Source organism: Oncorhynchus kisutch, linkage group LG20, assembly GCF_002021735.2.
Source record: "Oncorhynchus kisutch isolate 150728-3 linkage group LG20, Okis_V2, whole genome shotgun sequence".
In the NCBI taxonomy this organism is placed as follows: Eukaryota; Metazoa; Chordata; class Actinopteri; order Salmoniformes; family Salmonidae; genus Oncorhynchus; species Oncorhynchus kisutch.
Genome location: NC_034193.2, coordinates 26,857,782 through 26,882,890, shown reverse-complemented (window position 1 = coordinate 26,882,890; position 25,109 = coordinate 26,857,782). Strand labels below are relative to the sequence as shown.

Here is a 25,109-nt window from a genome sequence, read left to right as displayed (position 1 = left end):
CAGTGCATCTTCTCCTCATGGACTGCACCAAGTTTGCCTCGTTCTTGCTGTGAGATGTTACCCCACTCTTCCACCAAGGCACCTGCAAGTTCCCGGACATTTCTGGGGGGAATGGCCCTAGCCCTCACCCTCCGATCCAACAGGTCCCAGACGTGCTCAATAGGATCCGGGCTCTTCGCTGGCTATGGCAGAACACTGACATTCTGGTCTTGCAGGAAATCACGCACAGAACGAGCAGTATGGCTGCTGGCATTGTCGTGCTGGAGGGTCATGTCAGGATGAGCCTGCAGGAAGGGTACCACATGAGGGAGGAGGATGTCTTCCCTGTAATGCACAGCGTTGAGATTCCCTGCCATGACAACAAGCTCAGTCCGATGATGCTGTGACACACCGCCCCAGACCATGATGGACCCTCCACCTCCAAATCGATCCCGCTCCAGAGTACAGGCCTCGGTTTAACGCTCATTCTTTCGACAATAAACGCAAATCTGACCATCACCCCTGGTGAGACAAAACCGCGACTCGTCAGTGAAGAGCACGTTTTGCCAGTCCTGTCTGGTCCAGCGTCAGTGGGTTTGTGCCCATAGGAGACATTGTTGCCGGTATGTCTGGTGAGGACCTGCCTTACGACAGGCCTACAAACCCTCAGTCCAGCCTCTCTCAAACCTATTGCAGATAGTCTGAGCACTGATGGAGGGATTATGCATTCCTGGCAGTTGTTGTTGCCATCCTGTACCTGTCCCGCAGGTGTGATGTTCGGATGTACCGATCCTGTGCAGGTGTTGTTACACGTGGTCTGCCACTGCGAGGACAATCAGCTGTCCGTCCTGTCTCCCTGTAGCACTGTCTTAGGCGTCTCACAATACGGACATTGCAATTTATTGCCCTGGCCACATACAGTCCCCATGCCTCCTTGCAGCATGTCTAAGGCACGTTCACGATGATGAGCAGGGACCCTGGGCATCTATCTTTTGGTGTTTTTCAGAGTCAGTAGAAAGGCCTCTTTAGTGTCCTAAGTTTTCATAACTATGACCTTAATTGCCTACCGTCTGTAAGCTGTTAGTGTCATAATGACCGTTCCACAGGTGCGCATGTTCATTAATTGTTTATGGTTCATTGAACAAGCATGGGAAACACTGTTAAAACCTTGACAATGAAGACCTGTTAAGTTACATTTTTATGAATTATCTTTGAAAGACAGGGTTCTGAAAAAGGGACATTTCCTTTTCTGCTGAGTTTATATTCAACAGGACCGATTCCAATACAGTTTGTAGATTGCTACATTGACACAGACTGAACCGTACTTTGGCGTGTCGGCTTGAAGGTCGCTGAATTCCTCCTCGGTCAGTGCAGTAACGACAGCGCCTCGGGCGGTGGGCGACACAGGCTTGTAAAAGCGGCCAAACATCTCATCATCCAGGGTCATGACCTCCTTCTCTGTCTCGGCAGTCACCTCGATGGTGGAAGTCCGGCTGTGCCCCAGCCCTGCCAAGAAACAGAAAGCAGGAAGTAGGAAATGAGAACTTTCAGGATTCAACCAGTTTGACTGAACTCTTACTACTGTAGATCAAAAGGCCACCACTGTCTAGTTTTCTACGAAACCCCATGTGTAGGACTACCCATTATCGCGCTATAGCCCTGCAAGCCAATGTGTCAGAGAAGTATCAACGTCGAGAAACTCAACAAGCGATTCCAGTTACTTTCTGTAACTCTGAGTGTGAGGAAGATTCAGACAGAAGTCAATTGGAGAGAGAAACGTTCTTATTTATTGGCAATTGCGTGTTGAGTCTGCCGATTTTCAAGCTTTTATGGCACAAAGGGTATCATGACAAAAAGTGTGCCTACGGAGAAACTTGATAGTGGCTTTGTTTTTAAAAGATTTCATAACAAAAGGTGTGGCCACGGTGAAACCTAATAGTGTCAGTGTGTGGGATTTACCTTTACTGTGGAGCTTGTCCAGGAAGGACTCTAGCTTGTCCAGCCTCTTGTCCCCTTCCACCTTGACACCAGTCGGAGTGGAGATTTCTTCTCAGCAAAAGAGATGACGACATATAGGCGGCCATTTTGACAACAGGTCACTTGATGCATGGTTAGTTTCCTGAGTTTAGAATTCTAGGAAAACGGCACTTGTATAGCACTTTTTACAAATACATGTCATGGGGCAACGAACTATGGACCTAAACCCCAAATAGCAAGCAGAGGCTTAAATGGATAGTGTAAGATTTTGGCAATTAAGCCCTTTAAGCATGCTATGCTTCTAGTCGACTTCCAGTCATTGCGCTAACGCTAGATAGCATAGGCACGAGAAACTAATACGAGTTCAACGGACTCTGGGTAGTTAGAAAAGGGGCTTAATTGCCAAAATGTCACACTATCCCTTAAGTGCCCCCAAACAATCTGACTGAAAATGTCAAAATATTTAGACTACTAGTCTGATTATACAGTCCATTTAATCATCAAAAGGAGAACATAGTATACCTTCATGTGGCTTGACTGGCGTGGCGCTGGACTTCTTAATGTGGGAAATGGGAGACTCCTCTTTACCAGTCTCGGACACAAGACCTGATGGGAAAGAACACTGGGGTCATACTGACGTCAAAGTGGACTTGTGCAATTTATATGAAGTGTGAGTATATACTCTAAATGTAGTATTTCCCAGCTGCATTTTCTAAGCCCACTCCACATACAATAGGATTAGCCCATATAAAAACAGCATGCGTGTGTGGAACGATAGGTGTGGTAAAAGGGGGGTGTCTGACGCAGACCTCTCTTAGCCATGCGCCCGGCCACGGTGAACTGGGTGGAATCGTTGGCGGCGCCCCGCCCCCTGCTCTTCCATGCCTCCTCCTTCTCCTGTAGGATCTTCATCCTGTCCGCCAGGGACATCTTGGTCTCCACGTCCGCACTGGACTTCTGATGGGGGAAGGGAGAGGAAGGAGAAAGGGATGGAGAGGGGGAGACAGGTTAGAAATAGGCAAATGAATGAGTAGCACATGGGGGATGTGTGAAACTTATTCCTCAGCCTGAAGTGTCCCAACTTCTGTCAGCAAAAAGCTAGCATTTCGGTGTGGCGCAGTCTGGTAAGACGATTCAGGAACACGGTCACGTGTGCTGGCAAGGCAGGGGTCCCGAGTTCGCGACAGGTACAGGCCAAATCGGGAGGGAGTGGCACTCGCTAAACAAGCAGCGTGATGTCCTTTACAAATGCATGTGTTGACAGGTCGTACATAGAATTTTGGGAGAATATTGGGCTACTTCTACAGCTGAATGTTGGAGACAAAGAGTGTAGAAGAGAGATGCAGAGAGAGCAAGAGAGACTCAGACACACAGAGAGTGGAACAGAGCACAAACATATTGGAACATTTCCCAAACTACATTGGTCTTAAGGAAACTTATGAGCTACACTACCAACAGAGAACCCCACTTCTCCCCTCGGAAGCAAAACAAATGTATACTCATGAATTTTGCTTCATTGCCATGGCTGTTTCTGCACCTAAATTTCATCATTAAAATGAATTACTGTGGAATTTACCAGGCACAAGTCCCACGAGCTGTTGCACAGTAATTCATGATATTAAATATCCGTGATGCATTTTATGGCCTTGGCTTGATTTCCAATGGCTGAGTACAGTACAATGGTGTGTGTGTGTGAGCTGTGAGACAAAATAACAAAACCCCTTTCGGGAGACTGCATGGTTTCAAAATGCCAATTGTTATCCACTCATTAGAAAATAACGATGTAATAATATTTAATCTCGCTAATTTACTCTGGTGAAAGTTCAAACGCTAATTGTGAAAATTGTGAAATGTAAAACAGGCTACAAATGATTGAATGAACGTCGAGGGAATGTTGCCTAGCGCCACGCGGAGAATGGAATCAATCATATGTTAAACATACATACAGTAGATCAAAAGGACTCCTCCTAGAACCACCTGGCCTGTCAAAGTCTGCATTAGTTTTTGTTCAGCTGAAAACTAGGAAGCAACTAAGCCTGCTGACTCACTGATACATTCAACAATAGAGTGCCAACCTAAACACACAGGGCTGGCATCCCAGATTAAGCCTAATCCTGGACTAAAAAGCATTTTCAATGGAGATTTCCCATTTGAGCATGTTGTTTAGTCCAGTACAAGCTAAATGTGTCCAGAAAACTGGAGTAAGGTAGATATGTAATGTATTGGTCCCAATCTAGATTATTGAGAAAGTTGATATTATATAGAAATATACAAAGATATATAGACATTGAATTAGTCAAAAGGAACTGAATTACGAGAAATAAACAGAATGACTAAAACTGTTCAGCTTTAGCTGACAACTAAAATGTCTATATGGACACATAAAAGAGAAGGTTTCAGGCCCCAAAGCTCCATATTAAATCACTTCCCCACACCTGAACATATTTGAAAGTCTTGGATAAAAACATGGATAGGCATTTTGAAGGAAAGGTTTGGTTGATTCCCCAAAAAAAATTTTAAATAAAAGATTGCCATTTCCATTATTACTTTAGAGAAGAAAAATGACAGTCATGGATATTACAGGGCCTTGAAGATTTCTTGATGAAAATCTATCATAACACATTTGTTGTCATTTGGAATGTTTTTTTAAAATGTCAGCAGAAGGCATAGTACCTTAGGATTGCATAAATAGAGGTAGCCTGAATACTATACAAGGCCAGGCACCACACAGTTTCAGATCAAGTTATACACAGTTGAAGTCGGAAGTTTACATACACCTTAGCCAAATACATTTAAACTCAGTTTTTCACAATTCCTGACATATAATCACAGTAAATATTCCCTGTTTTAGGTCAGTTAGAATTACCACTTTTTTTTAAGAATGTGAAATGTCAGAATAATAGGAGAGAGAATTATTTATTTCAGCTTTTATTTCATTCATCACATTCCCAGTCGGTCAGAAGTTTACATACATTTACTGAAGCAACATCTTAAGAAATGTAAAGCTTGGTCACAAATGGGTCTTCCAAATGGACAATGACCCCAAGCATACTTCCAAAGTTGTGGCAAAATGGCTTAAAGACAACAGAGTCAAGGTATTGGAGTGGCCGTCACAAAGCCCTGACCTCAATCCTATAGAAAATGTGTGGGCAGAACTGAAAAAGCGTGTGTGAGCAAGGAGGCGTACAAACCTGACTCAGTTACACCAGCTCTGTCAGGAGGAATAGGCCAACTTTCACCCAACTTATTGTGGGAAGGCTACCCGAAACGTTTGACCCAAGCTAAACAATTTAAAGGCAATGCTACCAAATACTAATTGAGTATAGTAAGTTTACATACACTCAATTAGTATTTGGTAGCATTGCCTTTAAATTGGGTGAAAGTTGGCCTATCTGCTTATAACATTTTTCGGCAAGACAGATCTTCCAAAGGTGGTGGAGTGGCAATGTTTACCAAGGAACACCTTCAGTGCTCGGTTGTCTCCACCAAGTCTGTCCTCAAAGAATTTGATTTGCTGGTTTTACACATTAAAACTTTCAAATAACTCTTTGTTAACTCTTGCTGGGTGTTATCGGCCACCATCAGCACCGGCCTGTGCCCTAAATGACCTAAGCGCTCTCCTGGCCCCTTACACTAAGTCTGAATTTGTCCTGCTTGGTGAGACCTAAACTGGGGCATGCTTAAACCACCTGACCAAGTCCTAAAGCAATGGGACTCCCTAAATCTTTGTCAGATTATTACCAATCCCACAAGGTAGGACTCCAAAAACCCAGAAAAGGCTACTCTCCTTGATGTTATCCTTACAAATAATCCTGATAGGTATCAGTCTGGTGTTTCTGTAATGACCTTCGTGATCACTGTTTGACAGCTGGTGTTTGTAATGGCAGCTCAGTGAAACGACCTGTCCTGATTTGTCATAGACACTTTAAAAAAAAAACTTTCATGAGCAAGCCAGCCTTCATGACCTGGCCCCTGGAAATTGGTATAGAATCAGCTTAATCCCCTCTGTCAAAGACGATTGGACCTTCTTTTTGATATTTTCAGAGGTATCGTTAACAAATACGCACCCATAAAGAAAATTAGAATTAAAAACAGGTTCAGCCCCTGGTTAAACCGTGATCTGGCAGAGTTACTCCACTTCAAGAATTCCATTTGGAAAATCGCTCGGCACAAGCATACTAAGGCTGACTGGCTCTCATTCAGGCAAATTAAAAATAAGTGCACTCAGGAAGGCCAAAGTTAGTTACTTTAAGGAGCAGTTCTCCCTCTGTGGGTCTAAACCCAAGAATTTCTGGAAAACTGTTAAAGACCTGGAGAATAAACCCTCCTCCTCACAGCTGCCCATGTCCCTTAATGTTGATGATGTGGTTGTTACTGACAAGGAGCACATGGCTGAGCTCTTTAATCACCACTTCATTAAGTCAGGATTCCTATTTGACTCTGCCATGCCTACTTGTCTGTCCAACATTTCCTAATCTCCAATGCTCCTCCCTAGCTACAAAGTTTCTCACTGAGTCCGAGGTGCTAGAGCTCTTTAAACTTAGATGGCTAATACAGCCTGAAACCAGTGCTGGTGTAGGCCAAGATCAGCATTTCTGTGTAACAGTATCTACTAAATCAGAGAGAAATAGGCAAAGCATGAATATGTTAGCTAGTTAGCTACATCGAAGGGGAATGTACCATCGTATAGGGCCCCCTGGGAAACGATGACAAACACTTTGGTTCCTACCTTTTCACAATAATTTCTCCCTGACTTGTTAATTTGTCATCATGTCAAACAATGTACTCAAAGTGCTGCCCACTATATTGTAACTATTGAACTACAATAATCATTCTATTTCCATGATTCCAACAGTACACCAATAAACTACGCCTATATATTTTGCCCATTTCATGCAGCTCTAAGTGGCACTGAGGAAATTATAACAAAAGCGTAGGAAAATGTTTGGGGTTGAAGTTGGATTGAACGGTATAAAAACAAATCAGAATGGAGAAATACCCATTGAAATCACGTGTGTGTTGCCACCCTAGAAATTGTATAATTCAAAGACTTACTGTCAACATACAGTAAGTTAAACAAATATTGTGAAATGTTATTTTGGCCATATCGCCCAACCCTACACACACACACACACACACACACAAATAATAGTGAAGACATCAAAACTATGAAATAACACATATGGAATCATGTAGTAACCAAAAAAAGTGTTAAACAAAACAAAATATATAATAGATTCTTCAAAGTAGCCACCCTTTGCCTTGATGACAGCTTTGCATACTCGTGGCATTCTCTCAACCAGCACTCTGTCACTCTCCTTTGTTAAATAGCCCTTACACAGCCTGGAGGTGTGTTGGGTCATTGTCCTATTGAAAAACCAATGATAGTCGCACTAAGCGCAAACCAGATGGGATGGCGTAATGCTGCAGAATGCTGTGGTAGCCATGCTGGTTAAAGTAGCCACTTGAATTCTAAATACATCACTGACAGTGTCACCAGCAAAGCACCCCCACACCACCTCCTCCATGCTTCACGGTGGGAACCACACATGCAGAGATCATCCATTCATCTATTCTGAATCTCACAAAGACACGGCGATTGGTACCAAAAAAATCTTTAATTTGGTCTCATCAGACCAAACAATAGATATCCACCAGTCTAATGTCCATTACTCGTGTTTTCCTGGCCCAAGCAAGTCTCTTTTAACTTCTTGCGTCGAGCCATCCCGGATCCGGGATCGTGAATACAGCCTCAAGCTCATTACCATAACGCAACGTTAACTATTCATGAAAATCGCAAATGAAATGAAATTAATATGCTAGCTCTCAAGCTTAGCCTTTTGTTAACAACACTGTCATCTCAGATTTTCAAAATATGCTTCTCAACCATTGCAAAATAAGCATTTGTGTAACAGCTAGCGCGGCTAGTGTAGCATTTAGCGTTAGCATCAGCAGACAACATTTTCACAAAAACCAGAAAATCATTCAAATAAAATCATTACCTTTGAAGAACTTCAGATGTTTTCAATGAGGAGACTCTCAGATAGCAAATGCTCCGTTTTTCCTGAAAGATTATTTGTTTAGGAGAAATCGCTCCGTTTGGCTACCAAAAAAAAAATGAAAATTCAGTCTTCAAAACGCCGAACTTTTTTCAAAATGAACTCCATAATATCGACTGAAACATGGCAAACGTTGTTTAGAATCAATCCTCAAGGTGTTTTTCACATATCTCTTCATGATATATCGTTCGTTGAAAGCCTCCTCTCTCCTCTCAATCACTGGATGACTGCGTGCAGCTTGTAGATTACGCACCAATTTAGACAAAGGACACCGGGCGGACCCCTGGAAAATGTAGTCTCTTATGGCCAATCTTCCAATGATATGCCTACAAATATGTCACAATGCTGCAGACACCTTGGAGAAATGATAGGAAGGGCAGGCTCATTCCCGGCGCATTCACAGCCATATAAGGAGACAATAGAAAACAGAGCTTCAAAAATTCTTCCCATTTCCTGGTTGAAGTTTCATCTTGGTTTCGCCTGTAGCATGAGTTCTGTGGCAATCACAGATAATATCTTTGCAGTTTTGGAAACGTCAGAGTGTTTTCTTTCCAAAGCTGCCAATTATATGCATAGTCGAGCATCTTTTCGTGACAAAATATTGCGCTTAAAGGGGCACGTTTTTTTATCCATACATTAAAAGAGCGCCCCCTATATCCAATAAGTTATAATTGGTGTCATTTAGTAGTGGTTTCTATGCAGCAAGTCGACCATGAAGGCCTGATTAAGTCTCCTCTGAACAGTCGATGTCGAGATGTCTGTTACTTGAGCTCTGTGAAGCATTTATTTGGGCAGCAATTTCTAAGGCTGGTAACTCTAATGAACTTATCCTCTGCAGCAGAAGTTACTATGGGTCTTCCTTTCCCACGGCAGTCCTCATGAGAGCCAGCTTCATCAAATCGAAGTTTATTTATCACGTTCGCCGAATACAACAGGTGTAGACCTTACAGTGAAATGCTTACTTATAGGCTCTAACTAATAGTGCAAAAAAGGTATTAGGTGAACAATAGGTAAGTAAAGAAATAAAAACCGTTTTCCAGGTTGACTGACCTTCATGTCAACTAGGGCTATCGTCTGTATGCCAACCCTACCTTGTCACAACACAACTGATTAGCTCAAACACATTGAGGAAATAAATTACACAAATTAACTTTTAACAAGGCACACCTGTTAATTGCTTACTACATGATTCCATATGTGTTATTTCATAGTTTTGATGTCTTCACTATTATTCTACAATATAGAAAATTATTTTTAAAAATAAAGAAAAAAACCTGGAATGAGTAAGTGTCCTAACTTTTGACTGGTACTGTACATACAAGCTTGCACACACACTAGGTGTACACACACACACACACGCAAACACAAGCACGTGCCCACACAGACTCCTAGTAACTCACCTGATTACTACTGACTTGTCAGTGTGTACGGTTGACAGAACAGGCAGGGTATCATACAGAGATGAGGAAAGGGTCTTGAGGTGGAAGCAGGGGAGGAAGAGAGGAGAGAAGGGGGTGGGGGGTGGGTCATCCTTAATATCCGGCGAGACCACAGCTGGAGTGGGAGGAAATTGGGTTTTGAGACCATGCAGAGAAGCAACAGGAGTCATTCCCAACCTATGAGGGAATGCCAGAAGAGCGAGGGGAAAAGAGAGAGGGAGGTGAAAAGGTGGACCTATTCAGTGAGAAGAGGGGGATACATAATTAGATGGTGCCCATCCTTCCCATTTGGGGTTAAGGCCTGTAGGCTTTGGTAACACTTTAGTAAGCCTGCAGGTATAATGCTTAATAAACTTGTTATAAGTTCGTACGCATGTCTTTATAAAATCGCATAATAAGACTTATAATATTCTAAATCCCTATGTATCAGCATTTAGTCAGGATCAGTATGAGATAAGAGGCTCGTGCATGCTCATGACAAAGTAATAATGCATAATAATGCATAATACTTGTAGGCTTTATGTAGATGGTTACCCAGGTTCTCCTAACGAATATAGCAGAATCTACAAAACAGATGCATTCTAAGACAGACTCGACCCTTTCCCCTCGCAGACCGAGCATATGGCTCTCGTCTTTCATCTCCACAGACGAGACTGTTTCTGCTATTTTGATTCAGAGGAACAAACATCCAAGCAATCCCAAGCCCGGGCAGGTGGGAGTGGGGTGGGTTGCACACATCGCTGTGGTGAGCTCACTGTTATGGCACTGGAGGCAGCACTGTGAGTACTAAATGTCATTACATTTTTTTTTTCCACTCTAAAGGATGTTATAGATGGGTTACCTGACGTCGTCACGAAAACGATGCACTCACTTCAAAGGGGCAGAACATGTGTTATGATTCTAGATGGCCAGCTAGCAACAATGACAAAAAAACTGCCATTTGGTGAATAGAAAGTGGGTTGTTTCAATTCGTTTGATCTTGTTCATGATTGCATGTCTATGCTAATATGGCTACAATTTGCTAGCTAGCTAAACTAATAACACTAACGTTATTTGAGAGACAAGTGCTCAATGTGCAAATGTATTTATGTTTTCAATAAAAATTGGAGACAAAATATAGTTGACATGTTATCAACAATCTAAGCCAACCCCATCTGTTTTGCCCCATAGTTGTGCACGCATCTGTTTGGTTGCTAAACAACCAATCCGTCTAACATTATAGCCTAGTCGACAGATGTCAGGCAGACCTCCAGTTACTGGCGAGAGGGGAAACTTGTACAGGTTTACTGTAGGTTGGGGGAGGTGAGAATGAATTTCATAGGTTGTGTGGTCTTTCTTGATGTAAAAAAAGAATTTAAAAAAGATAAAAGTATTCGCCAATGTTTCTCCTAGCTAAATTATTTTCCAGGCGGGGCACCGCAAAGCCACCATAAAATGATCCAGGTCCACTTTAAAGTAACATTTCAATGTAACCAATTTAGGTCCAATTATTTCAGGTAGAGGGGAACATAACAAGTCTGGAGTACCCATCTTATCTACACAAAAGTATTCGGGAACACTGAATATTTCAAAGCTCTGGTCAAGTATGACCCCAGCAACAAGTCACATTGGAATTCAAGATGAGAACTAGCATTTTTGCTACAAAAGATTACTCCACTGAATGACAGTAGAACTTGTCGAGTACACTACAAGTGACAGCCACATACAAATCAGTGTCACTCATACACTCCAACAAATGTTTTTTTCAATAGCCTTTAAAAAATTAGAAATGAAAAAATAACACCAGAGTGGAAAATGTTGCGCTAGCAGGAAACATCTGTAGCTTGTGAGAGAAGGTGGCGGTGGTGTATGTTCCATGCCCCATTCTCCTGATGACGGCGAAAGAGAAACAACATCTGTTCCGGCTCGGTTCCACAGCGACTCAGAGGACAGTTCCTGTTTTTCCTAAATGTGTGCCTGGAAAACTAAAGGTGCTACCTCGAGTTAAAAAAAATTGAGCATCTGGAACTATGATTTTCACCATTATATTCACCCAAGATGAGGGACACAACTTGTGTGCTGGTGAAGTATTTCATTGTTTTGAATAAACTTTATTGATTGAATAGATTTCATTTCCCCCCTCCTAGCTCTGTTGCACCTCACCCCCACTCAATAGATTTGTTTTTAATGATTTCAATTGACAGTTTTCATGCATTCAGAGTCAAATTTGGTATCAAAATAATAAATTGATACCAATGGAAGCCAAACTCTTTCAGGCGGGGGGGGGGGGGGGGGGGGGCAATAGCTAAACTATAGTAGGGGAAACACTGGCACCCTCCAGACCTCCACATTCTCATATCAGGGGCACCACCAAACTAGTCAAACTATCCTCCATGTTGGCACCAAATTCTAATTGGCATTGCTTACCTCTTACTTGTGGTGTCAACATGGTCCCCATTCACATTCCTAACCTTGGCTCTGGGGGGAGATAGCCTCCTTATAAACTTGTGCTCCCTCTCTCTCTGCAATGCTGACAGCTGCAGCATGATGGGTTCCAGTCCAATTCATCAGTAATGACCTCAGATGGATTAAAGGAAGAAATCCACAGGCATATTTGGAAGCTGCATACTTCTTTCCTGGGACGTTTCTGAGCTGTCAGTGAATGCCTCCGATGCACTTTTTAGGTTAACTGTGGATTTATCCACAAATTACAGACATAAATTGAATAAATAGTCCGGTCTCCCTTGGGAAATAGGTCTTCTGACCTCAATGGAACTACATGGTTAAATAAAGTTGACATAAATATAGTAAAGGGACCGTCTGTATAAAGGAAGATTACATCATTTCTGGAGCCCAATTGAATGTTTCTGGGATTTGTGTTGAGAATGCTTTGGCTCCCGGTGAACACTTGAGATGGGATTTTCAGGCTAAGAGTGTATTTATAGGGAAGATGACAGCTACTCTCGGATGGAAGCTTCACCATAACCAGTAAACCCATCGAGGTTTGTCTCACGTTGAAGCCTAGAAAGATGTTCCATCCATATGAATAAAGATTACATCATTTCTAGTGTCCTATTGAAATGTTTTGCCGATTTGTGAAGAGTTCCACAAATGCGTGCCACAAACGTTATATAAATGAGTAACATGATGATGCATTCAGAGTTGGAAAACAAAAAGGAGAGGGAGAGCACATGATATGTTGAGTGAGGTAGAGACAGAGATAGATTAGGTAAGGGAGTTTGGCGTGAGTGAAAGAGAGAGATGGAAAAAGAGTATGAATGAGAGAGGAAGGAGAGACTGAGCATGTGTTTTTGTATATTTTATATGAGCAGGAAATTACACTTTTGTTTCTGTGTGTGAGAGAGCAAGAGTATGTGTGTGTAGCACAGAAAAGTACAGAGAGAACTTTAATTTCTTATTTCTATTAGTGAGAGGGCGTGTGTGTGCGTGTGTATGTACGTGTAGGACAGAAAGAGAAAAAGACAAATAAAGGGAGAAACAGGAAGTAGACCAGCTCGCGGGAGGAGAGGAGAGCCACAGGAAACACCCTGTATTGCGTGGTATTTTATTTTTACGAGTGAGTCTTTCTCTGGGAGGCTGCATGGCTAGGCCCTGGATTTGGCCTCATTGCCCAACCACTCCCAAATCTCCCTCCCCACATTACATCTCCTCCCCACCCACCCCACCACACATCCCCCCTTTCCTTCCCCTCCCTTCCCTAGCCACACTCACCCTTTCCTCAACCTCCCCCCACCCTACTACACTCTCGTCGTCTTCCTCCTCTTTCCCACCCTACTCTTCTTAGCACAACACACAGGAAGGCAAACTGAATCAGCACATTTCCACCACAAAACCCAGGCCGAGTCAGTCTTTACAGACAGGTCACATTTCCTGGGTCGTGATCACTACTAAAGGCCCAGGCTTCAGAGGCCTCCAGTCCTTAACCTTGTCAGACCCAGAGTTTCTCCAACCCTCCAAAGCCCAAATCCAGCCTCATTCCTCACAAACAGCTCCAGTACCCTGTATAGAGTGACTCAGAGGCCCAGACTTACCTTCTTCTTCCAGGCATCTCCAGAGTCCTGGAGCTGGTTGAAACGGTCAGCCAGGGACTTCTGCACCAGATCCTTGGGCTTCTTCAGCTTGGCCTTCCACTCCTCCTCACCACTGCTCAATTCAGCTAGCCTGGGAGAAGGAGAGGAGGGCAGTCAATGTAGGCCTTACTAGCAAAGAAAATCACATGTAATGTATAGGCTATTTTTCAAACAGAGTAACACAAAGTGTGAAGGACTACATCTGAATCGCAATAATATATCTTATTTATACAATATCATAGAATATGCATCTTACAGTATGTTTATACAAAATACAATGTAGAGGTAGAAATGCTGTAAATCTCCATGTATGAAGTGCGCAGACCTGTATCAGTCATTTGTTTTATGATAGGTGTCTACAAAACGAAAACGCTTGTGTGCATGCGTTTGAATTTCCCCTACTACACCTCTCTTTCAGGGATGACCCCACACTGCTGTCCAGACTGCTATCCACATCCTGATCCTCTCCATCTTCCGTGTCCAACGAAGACATCTTCTCCATCTCTTCCTCCCCCAGGCTCTCGTCTGGAGAGGGGGTCCGGCTCTGGAGGTCCTCCGCTGAACTACTGCTACCACCACGCCCACTGCCCCTCTGCATCCGGGGGGTACTGAAACGCCCTCCGTCGGGGCTATCGTCCACTATCGTCTCATCTTCCTGAAATAACAACAATAATTATTATTGATTGGGCTGATCGCTCGTTAAACCATCAACACATGCTAAAAAAAAAAAAAAACACCCGCACAGCTGATCTCAATTGCAACCATTATCCGCCACCGGATTGCAGCTCTATAAAGCGGATGTCGGGGTCATCTTTTAGTCCTGAGATTGAAACCAACATTTCTCAAGACGATTTCACCCTCTGGTGGGTATTATCATCGGAACAATTTGCTCTAGCAATTTGAACCGACTATGGGCGATTTATCTATTATACAGTCATTCAACTGAAAGAAAGTATTTCACATATTCCAGATGCTCATAGTGGGAAAACTAATGTGGACACTATATTGCATAGGGCCAATTTCCCAGGTACAGATTGAGCCCAGTCCTAGACTAAAACACATGTTCAATGGAGATTATATAGAGATGTGTATACATTCAGATCCTCAAACTGTTTCACATACTAAGAAGTGAGAAAACACACCTCATCCTCCTCTTCCTCCACCTCCTCTGTTTTCTCCTCATCTTCCTCGTCGCTCTCGGGGTGGCTCAGGGTTACGCTGGTTTGTCGGACCACCCCGGTGGTGGGGGTGCTTTCAGGGGTTCCTCCCTCACTGTAGTCCGACTCGACACTAGTGGAACGACTCTTTTTGAGGATGCCCTTGATGCCACTGCGGGTGCCCGAGTCTTGGCGCTGCAGCAAGACAGGCTGGGAGGGTATAGGGGACTTGTCCTCTTCGTCCTTGCTTCCGGGGTATGGTGTTTGGTCGGAGAGGGGTAGGGGGGAAATGGAGGACGAGAGCTGGACGGGGGGAGGGAGGAACAAGGGAATTAGAAAACCTAACTGAAATTACAACATCTAGAATGGTTAGCTAAAGAAATGAAATTTTTTTTTTTACAAAGTGGGATTCAAATTGATTTTTTTGTCAAGGATCTATACAAAATAAAATGTCAAAGCTGAAGAAAAATGTTAACTTCATTTTTTTTATTGAAAATAAAACATTTATATAATCTTGTTTAGATAATTACTCAACCACCTGAGTCAATACATGTTAGAATCACCTTTGGCAGCGATTACAGCTGTCACTCTTTCTGGGTAAGTCTCAGAGCTTTGAACACCTGGATTGTACAATATTTGCCCATTATTCTTTCTTTTTTTAAATCCTCAAGCTCTGTCAAGTTGGTTGTTGCCATAGATTTTCAGGCCAATTTAAGTCCAAACTAACTAGGCCACTCAGGAACATTCAATGTCGTCTTCGTAAGAAACAGTGTATGTTTGGCCTTGTGTTTTCGGTTACTGTCCTGCTGAAAGGTGAATTTATCTTCCAGTGTCTGATGAAAAGTAGACACCAGGTTTTCCTCTAGGATTTTGCCTGTTCTTAGCTCTATTCCATGTATTTTTATCCTAAAAATCTTCCTACCCACTTGGCACAGATATCAATTCAATGTCTATTCCACGTTGGTTCAACTTAATTTTGTTGAAATGACATAGAAATAATGTTGATTCAACCAGTTTGTGCCCAGTGGGTAATCCTTGCCGAGGACAAGCATACACATAACATGATGCATGCAATATGAAGAGTGGTACTCAGTGAAGTGTTGGATTTGCCCCAAACGTAACACTTTGTATTCTGGACAAAAAAAGTAATTTATTTGCCCATTTCTTTTGCAGTATTACTTTAGTCCCTTATTGCAAACAGGATGCATGTTTTAGAACATTAGTATTGTATTCAGGCTTCCTTCTTTTCACTTTGTCATTTAAGCTAGTATTGTGAAGTACTACAATGTTGTTGTCCCATCCTCAGTTCTCCTATCACAGCCGTTAAACTGTAATGTTTTAAAATCACTATTGGCCTCATGGCAAAATACCTGAGTGGTTTCCTTCCTTTGTGGCAACTGAGTTAGGAAGTACGCCTGTATCTTTGTAGTGACTGGGTGTATTGATCATCCAAAGGGACATTCAATGTCAGTTTTTTGTTACCCGTCTACCAATAGGTGCCCTTCTTTGCTCTCTGCACTTCTTTGAATCTGTGCTTGAAATTCACGGCTCGACCTCTCAGATAATTCTGACTTTAGTAGAGAGATGGGGTAGTCATTCAAAAATATGTTAAATACTATTATTGCACACAGTGAATCCATGCAACTTATGTGATTTGTTAAGAAAATGTTTACCCCTGAACTTAAGGATTGCCATAACAAAGGGGTAGAATACTTGTCACAAGACATTAGCATTAAATGTTTTATTAATTTGTCATACATTTTCCTAAAAACATCTTTCCAATTTGACTTTATCTTGATTTAATCCATTTTAGAATAAGGCTGTAATGAAACAAAATGTAGAAAAATTAAAGGGGTCTGAATACTTAAGGCATCAGGGATCTCTCTGTACTTTGCTCCATTTATCTTTGCCTCGATCCTGACTAGTTTTCCTGACTAGTTTCCTCCAGACTTGACACTTGTCATTCAGGCCAAAGAGTTCAATCTTGGTTTTATCAGACTTGTTTCTCATGGTCAGAGTCCTTTAGGTGCCTTTTGGCAAACTCCAAGCAGGTTGTCATGTGCCTTTTTACTGAGGAGTGGCTTCCGGCTGGCCTCTCTACCATGAAGGCCTTATTGGTGGAGTGCTGCATAGATGTTTGTCCTTCTGGAAGGTTCTCCCATCACCACAGAGGAAATCCAGAGCTCTGTCAGAGTGACCATCGGGTTCTTGGTCACCTCCCTGACCAATGCCCTTTCCCCCGATTGCTCAGTTTGGCCGGGCGGCCAGCTCTAGGAAGAGAGTCTTGGTGGTTCCAAACTTCTTCCATTTAAGAATGGAGGCCACTGTGTTCTTGGGGACCTTCAATGCTGCAGACATTTTTTGGTACCGTTCCCCAGATCTGTGCCTCGACACAATCCTGTCTCGGAGCTCTACTGACAATTTCTTCGACCTCATGGCTTGGTTTTTGCTCTGACATGCACTGTCAACTGTGGGACCTTACATAGACAGGTGTGTGCCTTTCCAAATCATGTCCAATCAATTGATTTTACCACAGGTGGATCAATGGAAACAGGACGCACCTGAAGCACAATTGTGTCTCACGTCAAAGGGTCTGAATATTTATGTAAATAAGGCATCTGTTTTTTATATTTTTATAAATTTGCAAAAACTTTTTTTGCTTTGTCAGTATGGGGTATTGTGTGTAGATTTGTGAGGATAAAAAAAATACATTTTAGAATAAGGCTGTAACTTAACAAAATGTGGAAAAAGTCAAGGGGTCTGAATACTTTCCGAAGGCATCGTATATATATATTTATATACACAAAATTAAGTATGGATTTCACATGGCTGGGCAGGGGGGCAGTGGGGAGCCAGGCCCAGCCAATGAGAATGAGTTTTTCCCCACAAAAGGGCATTAGACAGAAACACTAATTTAGTATTGCGTTCTTTAGTACTATAGCTACTATTCTTTACTATGAATCACTTAGCTTTGGCAACACTGACCTTGTCCTTTATGCCAATTAAAGCATTTTGAATTCGACAGAGAGCGAGAGCGAGATGGGACGAGGAAAAGGAAGTGAAGAAAGGAGGAGGTGGAGAGAAATAAGGAGAGGGGGAACAGAGGAGAGGAGTTGAAGGTAGTAATGAACAAAAAGGGGAAAGAATTGCAACAACGATAAAGGTTAACTACAGCGTGACGTTTTTCAATACATCTTCAAAAGCAGACTCCATTGCTAATAAACCTACCCTGGCCTGTAGCTACCATTCACAAGACCTGTATTTTTAGCATGAACACGCTCAATCCATCTTTGTGTCACACAACTCAACCCTGAAATACACACAAACCAATTCTCACGCATACCCCACAGAGTGATCAAGAACACTCATCCCAATTTTAACACACATCCTCATGCATACACCCATACACTGCTCTTATAGTAGAACACACTATCACCCAGATTTTTTTAAACAGACTCACCCTCTTCACCTCAAACTCAGTGACCGGTTGTGTGTGGGAGCGCTCCCCTTTCGACCTGCGCTTGTCTGTAGCCTCCTGCATCTCTGAGCCTTTAGATTCTTCCTCCTTGGGAGGGCTGCAGAAAAAGACAGAGCGAGAGACAAAGGAAGAGAGCGAGCGAGATAGAGAAATAAATAGGGAGAGAAAGTGTAGGGAGAGAGACAATGATGGACAGAGAAAATACAATTGAGGATGGCATTGATAGACGTTGGCTACCAGGACTTTTATTACTGGCACCAACTATCTCTTTTATTATGACACCTTGGCTGGCTGATTGTCATGTGTTTATCATGGGCACTAAATGTACCTTGCCTTCTGATTTGATAGTGGCACTGGCCTCATTCAGGGCTTCTGATAACAGAATCTATGTAAAATATAATCAGTGAGTGAGTGCGTATGTGTCAACAATTCCAATGTTTATTCATTAAAATGTATATTCAATTCAATGAAAAACCTGTTAAAAAATAACTCCTAGCACCATAAATGTGGGTAGAACACAGAGTTCTATGCCTATACAGTACATTCGGGAAAATTATTCAGACCCCTTGACTTTTTCAACATTTTGTTAAGTTACAGCCTTATTCAATTTTTTATATTTTTTAATAAATAAATAACAAACTTTTTTTAAATGTCATCTTTAGAATAAATATCTTACATAAATATTCAGACCATTTTCTATGAGACACGAAATTGTGTCCAAGACAGGATTGTGTCGAGGCACAGATCTGGGGAAGGGCACCAAAAAAATGACTTCAGTAATGAAGGTCCCCAAGAACACAGTGGCCTCTATCATTATTAAATGGAAGAGGTTTGGAACAACCAAGACTCTTCCTAGAGCTGGCCGCCAGGCCAAACTAAGCAATCGGGGGAGAAGGGCCTTGGTCAGGGAGGTGACCAAGAACCTGATAGTTACTCTAACAGAGCTCCAGAGTTCCTCTGTGGAGATTGTAAAACTTTCCAGAAGGTAGAGCGCCCAGACAGAAGCCACTCCTCAGTAAGAGACACGACAGCCGGCTTGGAGTTTGCCAAAAGGCACCTAAAGACTCTCAGACCATGAGAAACAAGATTCCCTGGTCTGATGAAACCAAGATATAACTGTGAGGTTCTGCATTGGAGATGACCCGATACCAACGGTGTCTAAGCAACCCGTCAAGAGCCTGGGTAGATGGTACAACGAAAGCCTCCGGGATAAAGATCAAGTGCAGCAAGTAAGGCAGGACATCGCCGACGGTCTTGAGAACATCAACAAGACCCTACTGCCTGGGAAGCTCAAGCTTTGGTGCCTACAGTTTGGACTTCTCCCCCGGGTAATGTGGCCACTCACCGTCTATGAGGTCCCAATAACAACAGTGGAGAAGATGGAGCGAACCATTACCTCATACCTCATCTATTGGTAAATAGCCCACCCTTTTTCACCTACCTCATCCCCATACTGTTTTTATTTATTTACTTTTCTGCTCTTTTGCACACCAATATCTCTACCTGTACATGACCATCTGATCATTCATCACTCCAGTGTTAATCTGCAAAATTGTAATTATTTGCCTACCTCCTCATGCCTTTTGCACACATTGTATATAGACTCCCCCTTTGGTTTCTACTGTGTTATTGACTTGTTAATTGTTTACTCCATGTGTAACTCTTTGTTGTCTGCTCACACTGCTATGCTTTATCTTGGCCAGGTCGCAGTTGCAAATGAGAACTTGTTCTCAACTAGCCTACCTGGTTAAATAAAGGTGAAATAAAAACAAATAAAAAAAATACGTGAAGAAATGGCTGGGTGTCCCACGATGCCTGAGTAACATCGACCTATATGGCAAACGGGTCCTTGAACTACCTCTTGCAAGTCTAACGGAGGATTACAAGTGCTCTAAAGTAAGACTTCAGATGACATTGACTCCAAAGGCCAGACCATTAGCAAGGCTGCACCTCCCCTATAAACTGGACAGAAATGGACATCATCCAAGGCTGTGCAGCAAGCAACATCAGCCCTGAGACACCAAGACATTGTGGGGAATATCCAGCATGGAAGAGGAGGCTTTGGCCTGGCAGCAAGCAAACCAACGTTCCATAAGGCAACATCTGAACGCAGGAAGCGTTGATCACCCTTTAGCTGGCCACCTTTGATGAGGGTGTTTAGTGATTAAAGGCCAAACACCCACTGATTCGAAGGCACACTACTGAGGATGTGTCCCAAAATTGACATCTTAACCCAGTCTAAGAAATAAACCTCCCATGCCACTGTCAACATCACGGCAAATCTCATGCGAGTGCATTCCATCTATTGGCACAATGGAAAGTTTTTAACATCTCGTCCCGTGTTTTATGATTATTTAGCCTGAATGACAAGCGTCACATCTGGAGGAAACCTGGCACCATCCCTACGATGAAGCATGGTGCTGGCAGCATCATGCTGTGAGGATGTTTTTTAGAGGCAGGGACTGGGAGACTAGTCAGGATCGAGGGAAATATAATTGAACATCTGATCTGCAGAGAAGAATGGGAGAAACTCCCCAAATACAGGTGTGCCAAGTTTGTTGCGTCATACCCAAGAAGACTCTAGGTTGAAGTCGCTGCCAAAGGTGCTTCAACAAAGTACTGAGTAAAGGGTGTGAATACTTATGTAAATGTTAATTTTTTTAAAAATTTTAAAAATAAATTGTCAAATATGTATAAAACCTTTTTGTCATTATGGGGTATTGTGTGTAGATTAATGAGGAAACAAACTATTTAAGAAATGGTATAATAAAACTGTAATATAACAAAATGTGGGGAAAAAGTCAAGGGGTCTGAATACTTTAAGAATGCACTGTAACCTGAAAGTAAATGAAACAAGGTTGTGTGGAATGTATAAAGGTATGAATATTGACACATTCCTGACAGCTATAATATTAGTGGCTGGTCTCGGAATGAAACTGAAGACAATCAGTAGAATTGGTCAAATTCCAAAAGGGTAGAGGGGGAAGGTACGCGTTGACATCACACACACACAGTGGACATGACCCAGTGGTAGACACCTGCAGCCAGATAACACTGCAGCTGATTATACAGACACACCATGCATGCACCAAGGTTATTATAGTTTGTGTTTTCACATTCTTTTTATTGCTATTAGTTTTAAGATTTTAATTTGGAATTCAGTTTATTTTCAGAACCACTTTACACGTTTTATTTATTTTAAGTTTAATATTATATTATTTAGTTTCAGTTTCTGTGTTAAGGACTGAATGTAGCTTATGCGTGGGAGGCTAGGAACAATTTACGTGTTGTATAGTTTTTTGGGACGTCACTTCTTGCCAGCGATGAATAAGGTGATGGGTCAGATAATAGGTTAGATTTAAAGAGACTCAGAACTGGGAAATGTTCTGCTTCCTGGAATTGTGTACACATCCTTGCGACATGGGTGAAACATGAGGTGATCGTGGCGGATGAATGGCACAACAATAGGCCTCAGGATCTCATCACGGTATCTCTGTGCATTCAAATTGCCATCAAGAAAATGAAATTGTGTTCGTTGTCCGTAGCTTATGCCTGCCCATACCATAACCCCACCATGGGGCACTCTGTTCACAACGTTGACATCAGCAAACCACTCGCCTACACGACGCCATTCACGTGGTCTGCCATCTGCCCCGTACAGTTGATACTGGGATTCCTCCGTGAAGAGCACACTTCTCCAGCGTGCCCATGGCCATCAAAGGTGAGCATTTGGCAACTGAAGTCGTTTACGACGCATAGCTACAGTCAGGTCTAGACCCTAGTGAGGACGACGAGCACTGAGATAAGCTTCCCCGAGATGGTTTCTGACAGTTTGTGCAGAAACCCTTCGGTTGTGCAAACCCAGTTTCATCAGCTGTCCGGGTGGCTGGTCTCAGACTATCCCACAGGTGAAGAAGCCAGATGTCGAAGTCCTGGGCTTGAGTGGTTACACGTGGTCTGCGGTTGAGATATCTGTGGCATTGTGTTGTGTGACAAAACTGCACATTTTAGAGTGGTCTTTTATTGTCCCCAGCACAAGTTGTGCCTGTGTAATTATTTTTAATAATTAATATTTCAAGAAGCTTATTTTTAATCAGCTTCTTGATATGCCACACCTGTCAGGTGGACCTTGGCAAAAGAGAAATGCTCACTAACAGGGATGTAAACAAATTATTTATTTCTACTTTTAAACTCAGACAAAACAGAGATGCTTGTTCTAGGTCCCAAGAAACAAAGAGATCTTCTGTTGAATCTGACAATTAATCTTAATGGTTGTACAGTCGTCTCAAATAAAACTGCGAAGGACCTCGGCATTACTCTGGACCCTTATCTCTCTTTTGAAGAGCATATATGTTTCAAGGACAGCTTTTTTCCATCTACGTAACATTGCAAAAATCAGAAAATGTCTGTCCAAAAATGATGCAGAAAAATTTATCCATGCTTTTGTCACTTCTAGGTTAGACTACTGCAATGCTCTACTTTCCGGCTACCCGGATAAAGCACGAAATAAACTTCAGTTGGTGCTAAATACGGCTGCTAGAATCCTGACTAGAACCAAAATTTGATCATATTACTCCAGTGCTAGCCTCCCTACACTGGTTTCCTGTCAAGGCAAGGGCTGATTTCAAGGTTTTACTGCGAATCTACAAAGCATTACATGGGCTTGCTCCTACCCATCTCTCTGATTTGGTCCTGCCGTACATACCTACACGTACGCTACGGTCACAAGACGCAGGCCTCCTAATTGTCCCTAGAATTTCTAAGCAAACAGCTGGAGGCAGGGCTTTCTCCTATAGAGCGCCATTGTTATGGAATGGTCTGCCTACCCATGTGAGAGACGCAGACTCTGTCTCAACCTTTAAGTCTTTACTTAAGACTCATCTCTTCAGTGGGTCATATGATAGAGTGTAGTCTGGCCCAGGAGTGTGAAGGTGGAAGGAAAGGCTCTGGAGCAACGAACCGCCCTTGCCGTCTCTGCCTGGCCGGTTCTCCTCTTTCCACTGGGATTCTCTGCCTCTAACCCTATTACAGGGGCTGAGTCACTGGCTTACTAGGGCCCTTTCATACTGTCCTTAGGAGGGGTGCGTCACTTGAGTGGGTTGAGTCACTGATGTGATCTTCCTGTCTGGGTTGGCGCCCTCCCTTGGGTTGTGCCGTGGCGGAGATCTTTGTGGGCTACACTCGGCCTTGTCTCAGGATGGTAAGTTGGTGGTTGAAGATATCCCTCTAGTGGTGTGGGGGCTGTGCTTTGGCAAAGTGGGTGGGGTTATATCCTTCCTGTTTGGCCCTGCCCGGGGGTGTCCTCGGATGGGGCCACAGTGTCTCCTGACCCATCCTTTCTCAGCCTCCAGTATTTATGCTGCAGTAGTTTGTGTCGGGGGGCTAGGGTCAGATTATTATATCTGGAGTACTTCTCCTGTCCTATCCGGTGTCCTGTGTGAATTTAAGTATGCTCTCTAATTCTCTCTTTCTCTCTCTCGGAGGACCTGAGCCCTAGGACCATGCCTCAGGACTACCTGACATGATGACTCCTTGCTGTTCCCAGTCCACCTGGCCGTGCTGCTGCTCCAGTTTCAACTGTTCTGCCTGTGATTATTATTATTTGACCATGCTGGTCATTTATGAACATTTGAACATCTTGGCCATGTTAAGTTATAATCTCCACCCGGCACAGCCAGAAGAGGACTGGCCTGGTTCCTCTCTAGGTTTCTTCCTAGGTTTTGGCCTTTTTAGGGAGTGCTTCTACACCTGCATTGCTTGCTGTTTGGGGTTTTAGGCTGGGTTTCTGTACAGCACTTTGAGATATCAGCTGATGTACGAAGGGCTATATAAGTTAATTTGATTTCATTTGGGAAATCGCATGAGCATTCAATATTTTGAGGAGCGAGAGGAATGTGACGGAATTTAAAATTATAAATTAAAGACAGTACAGTAAACGTTGGGATTGTAGCTACATTGTACATCTACAGTGATTTGACCGGTGGGTGAAAGACTAAATGAGTTGATTATGTTGTGCTTTGTGAGTGTATATTTCTCAGTAGATAATTACACGGCATTCGCTGTATTTGTCGGCTGTTGGCATACGCGGTCCAAATTTCAAGCCATGTTTGTAGCTACCGAGGCAAATACAATGAAGCAGAATGACTGCTGCCATTTGGTCAGAATGCTGATGAATTGTTCAGGAATCGCTTTGGAAATGATATATATATATATATATATATATATATATATAGGGAATTTATTATTTTTAAGGAATCCTGTCTTTTGTGTGTGAAATGTATTTATTTTATAACTGTAGTTACTTTCGAAAAAAATAACTCATAATAATAATAATAAAACACACCTGAAACTAAACAAATTAGAATCTTGGCCTCCAACACTAACTGAAGTAAAATAAATACCATGGAAAATTTAGCTAGTTAAATTGGCCTTATAACAGACTGACCAGAAAAATTCAAATTACATGATCTTGAATTGATTCTGAATGGTCAAAAAATATGACTATATAAATCATAAGGGAATAAGGTCAACTACAGCCCAATAAAAATGGTAAAAAGGTCCATTTGGCTACATCTACACTTGCAACCCAATTCTGATCATGGGCAAAAGAGCTGATGTGATTGGAAAAAGCATCAGTATTGGGCTGCCTGAGTAAATGCTGCCATAGGGGCAGTCGACCGATTATGATTTTTCAACACTGATACCGATTATTGGAGGACCAAAAAAGCCGATACCGATTAATCGGGACGATTTAAAAAAAAAAAATATGACAATTACAACAATACTGAATGAACACTTATTGTAACTTAATATAATACATCAATAAAATCAATTTAGCCTTATGTAAATAATGAAACGTTCAATTTGGTTTAAATAATGCAAAAACAAAGTGTTGGAGAAGAAAGTAAAAGTGCAATATGTGCTATGTAAGAAAGCTAACGTTTCAGTTC

General features: G+C 42.4%; 1 protein-coding gene across 4 annotated transcripts in view; it reads right to left on the bottom strand.

Moving 5' to 3' along the window:
* The window catches only part of svild (supervillin d), a 112,914-nt gene that overhangs the window by 31,838 nt on the left and 55,967 nt on the right, over positions 1–25,109 (bottom strand). For all 4 annotated transcript variants that reach the window (XM_020453836.2, XM_020453841.2, XM_020453837.2 and 1 more), the window contains 8 exons: positions 18,142–18,256; positions 14,667–14,984; positions 13,932–14,179; positions 13,486–13,615; positions 2,766–2,913; positions 2,479–2,562; positions 1,939–2,025; positions 1,305–1,485 (listed from right to left, as the gene is read on the bottom strand). In XM_020453836.2, the coding sequence (XP_020309425.1) occupies positions 1,305–1,485; positions 1,939–2,025; positions 2,479–2,562; positions 2,766–2,913; positions 13,486–13,615; positions 13,932–14,179; positions 14,667–14,984; positions 18,142–18,256 (1,311 nt within the window). The remainder of the gene's footprint in view (positions 1–1,304; positions 1,486–1,938; positions 2,026–2,478; positions 2,563–2,765; positions 2,914–13,485; positions 13,616–13,931; positions 14,180–14,666; positions 14,985–18,141; positions 18,257–25,109) is intronic.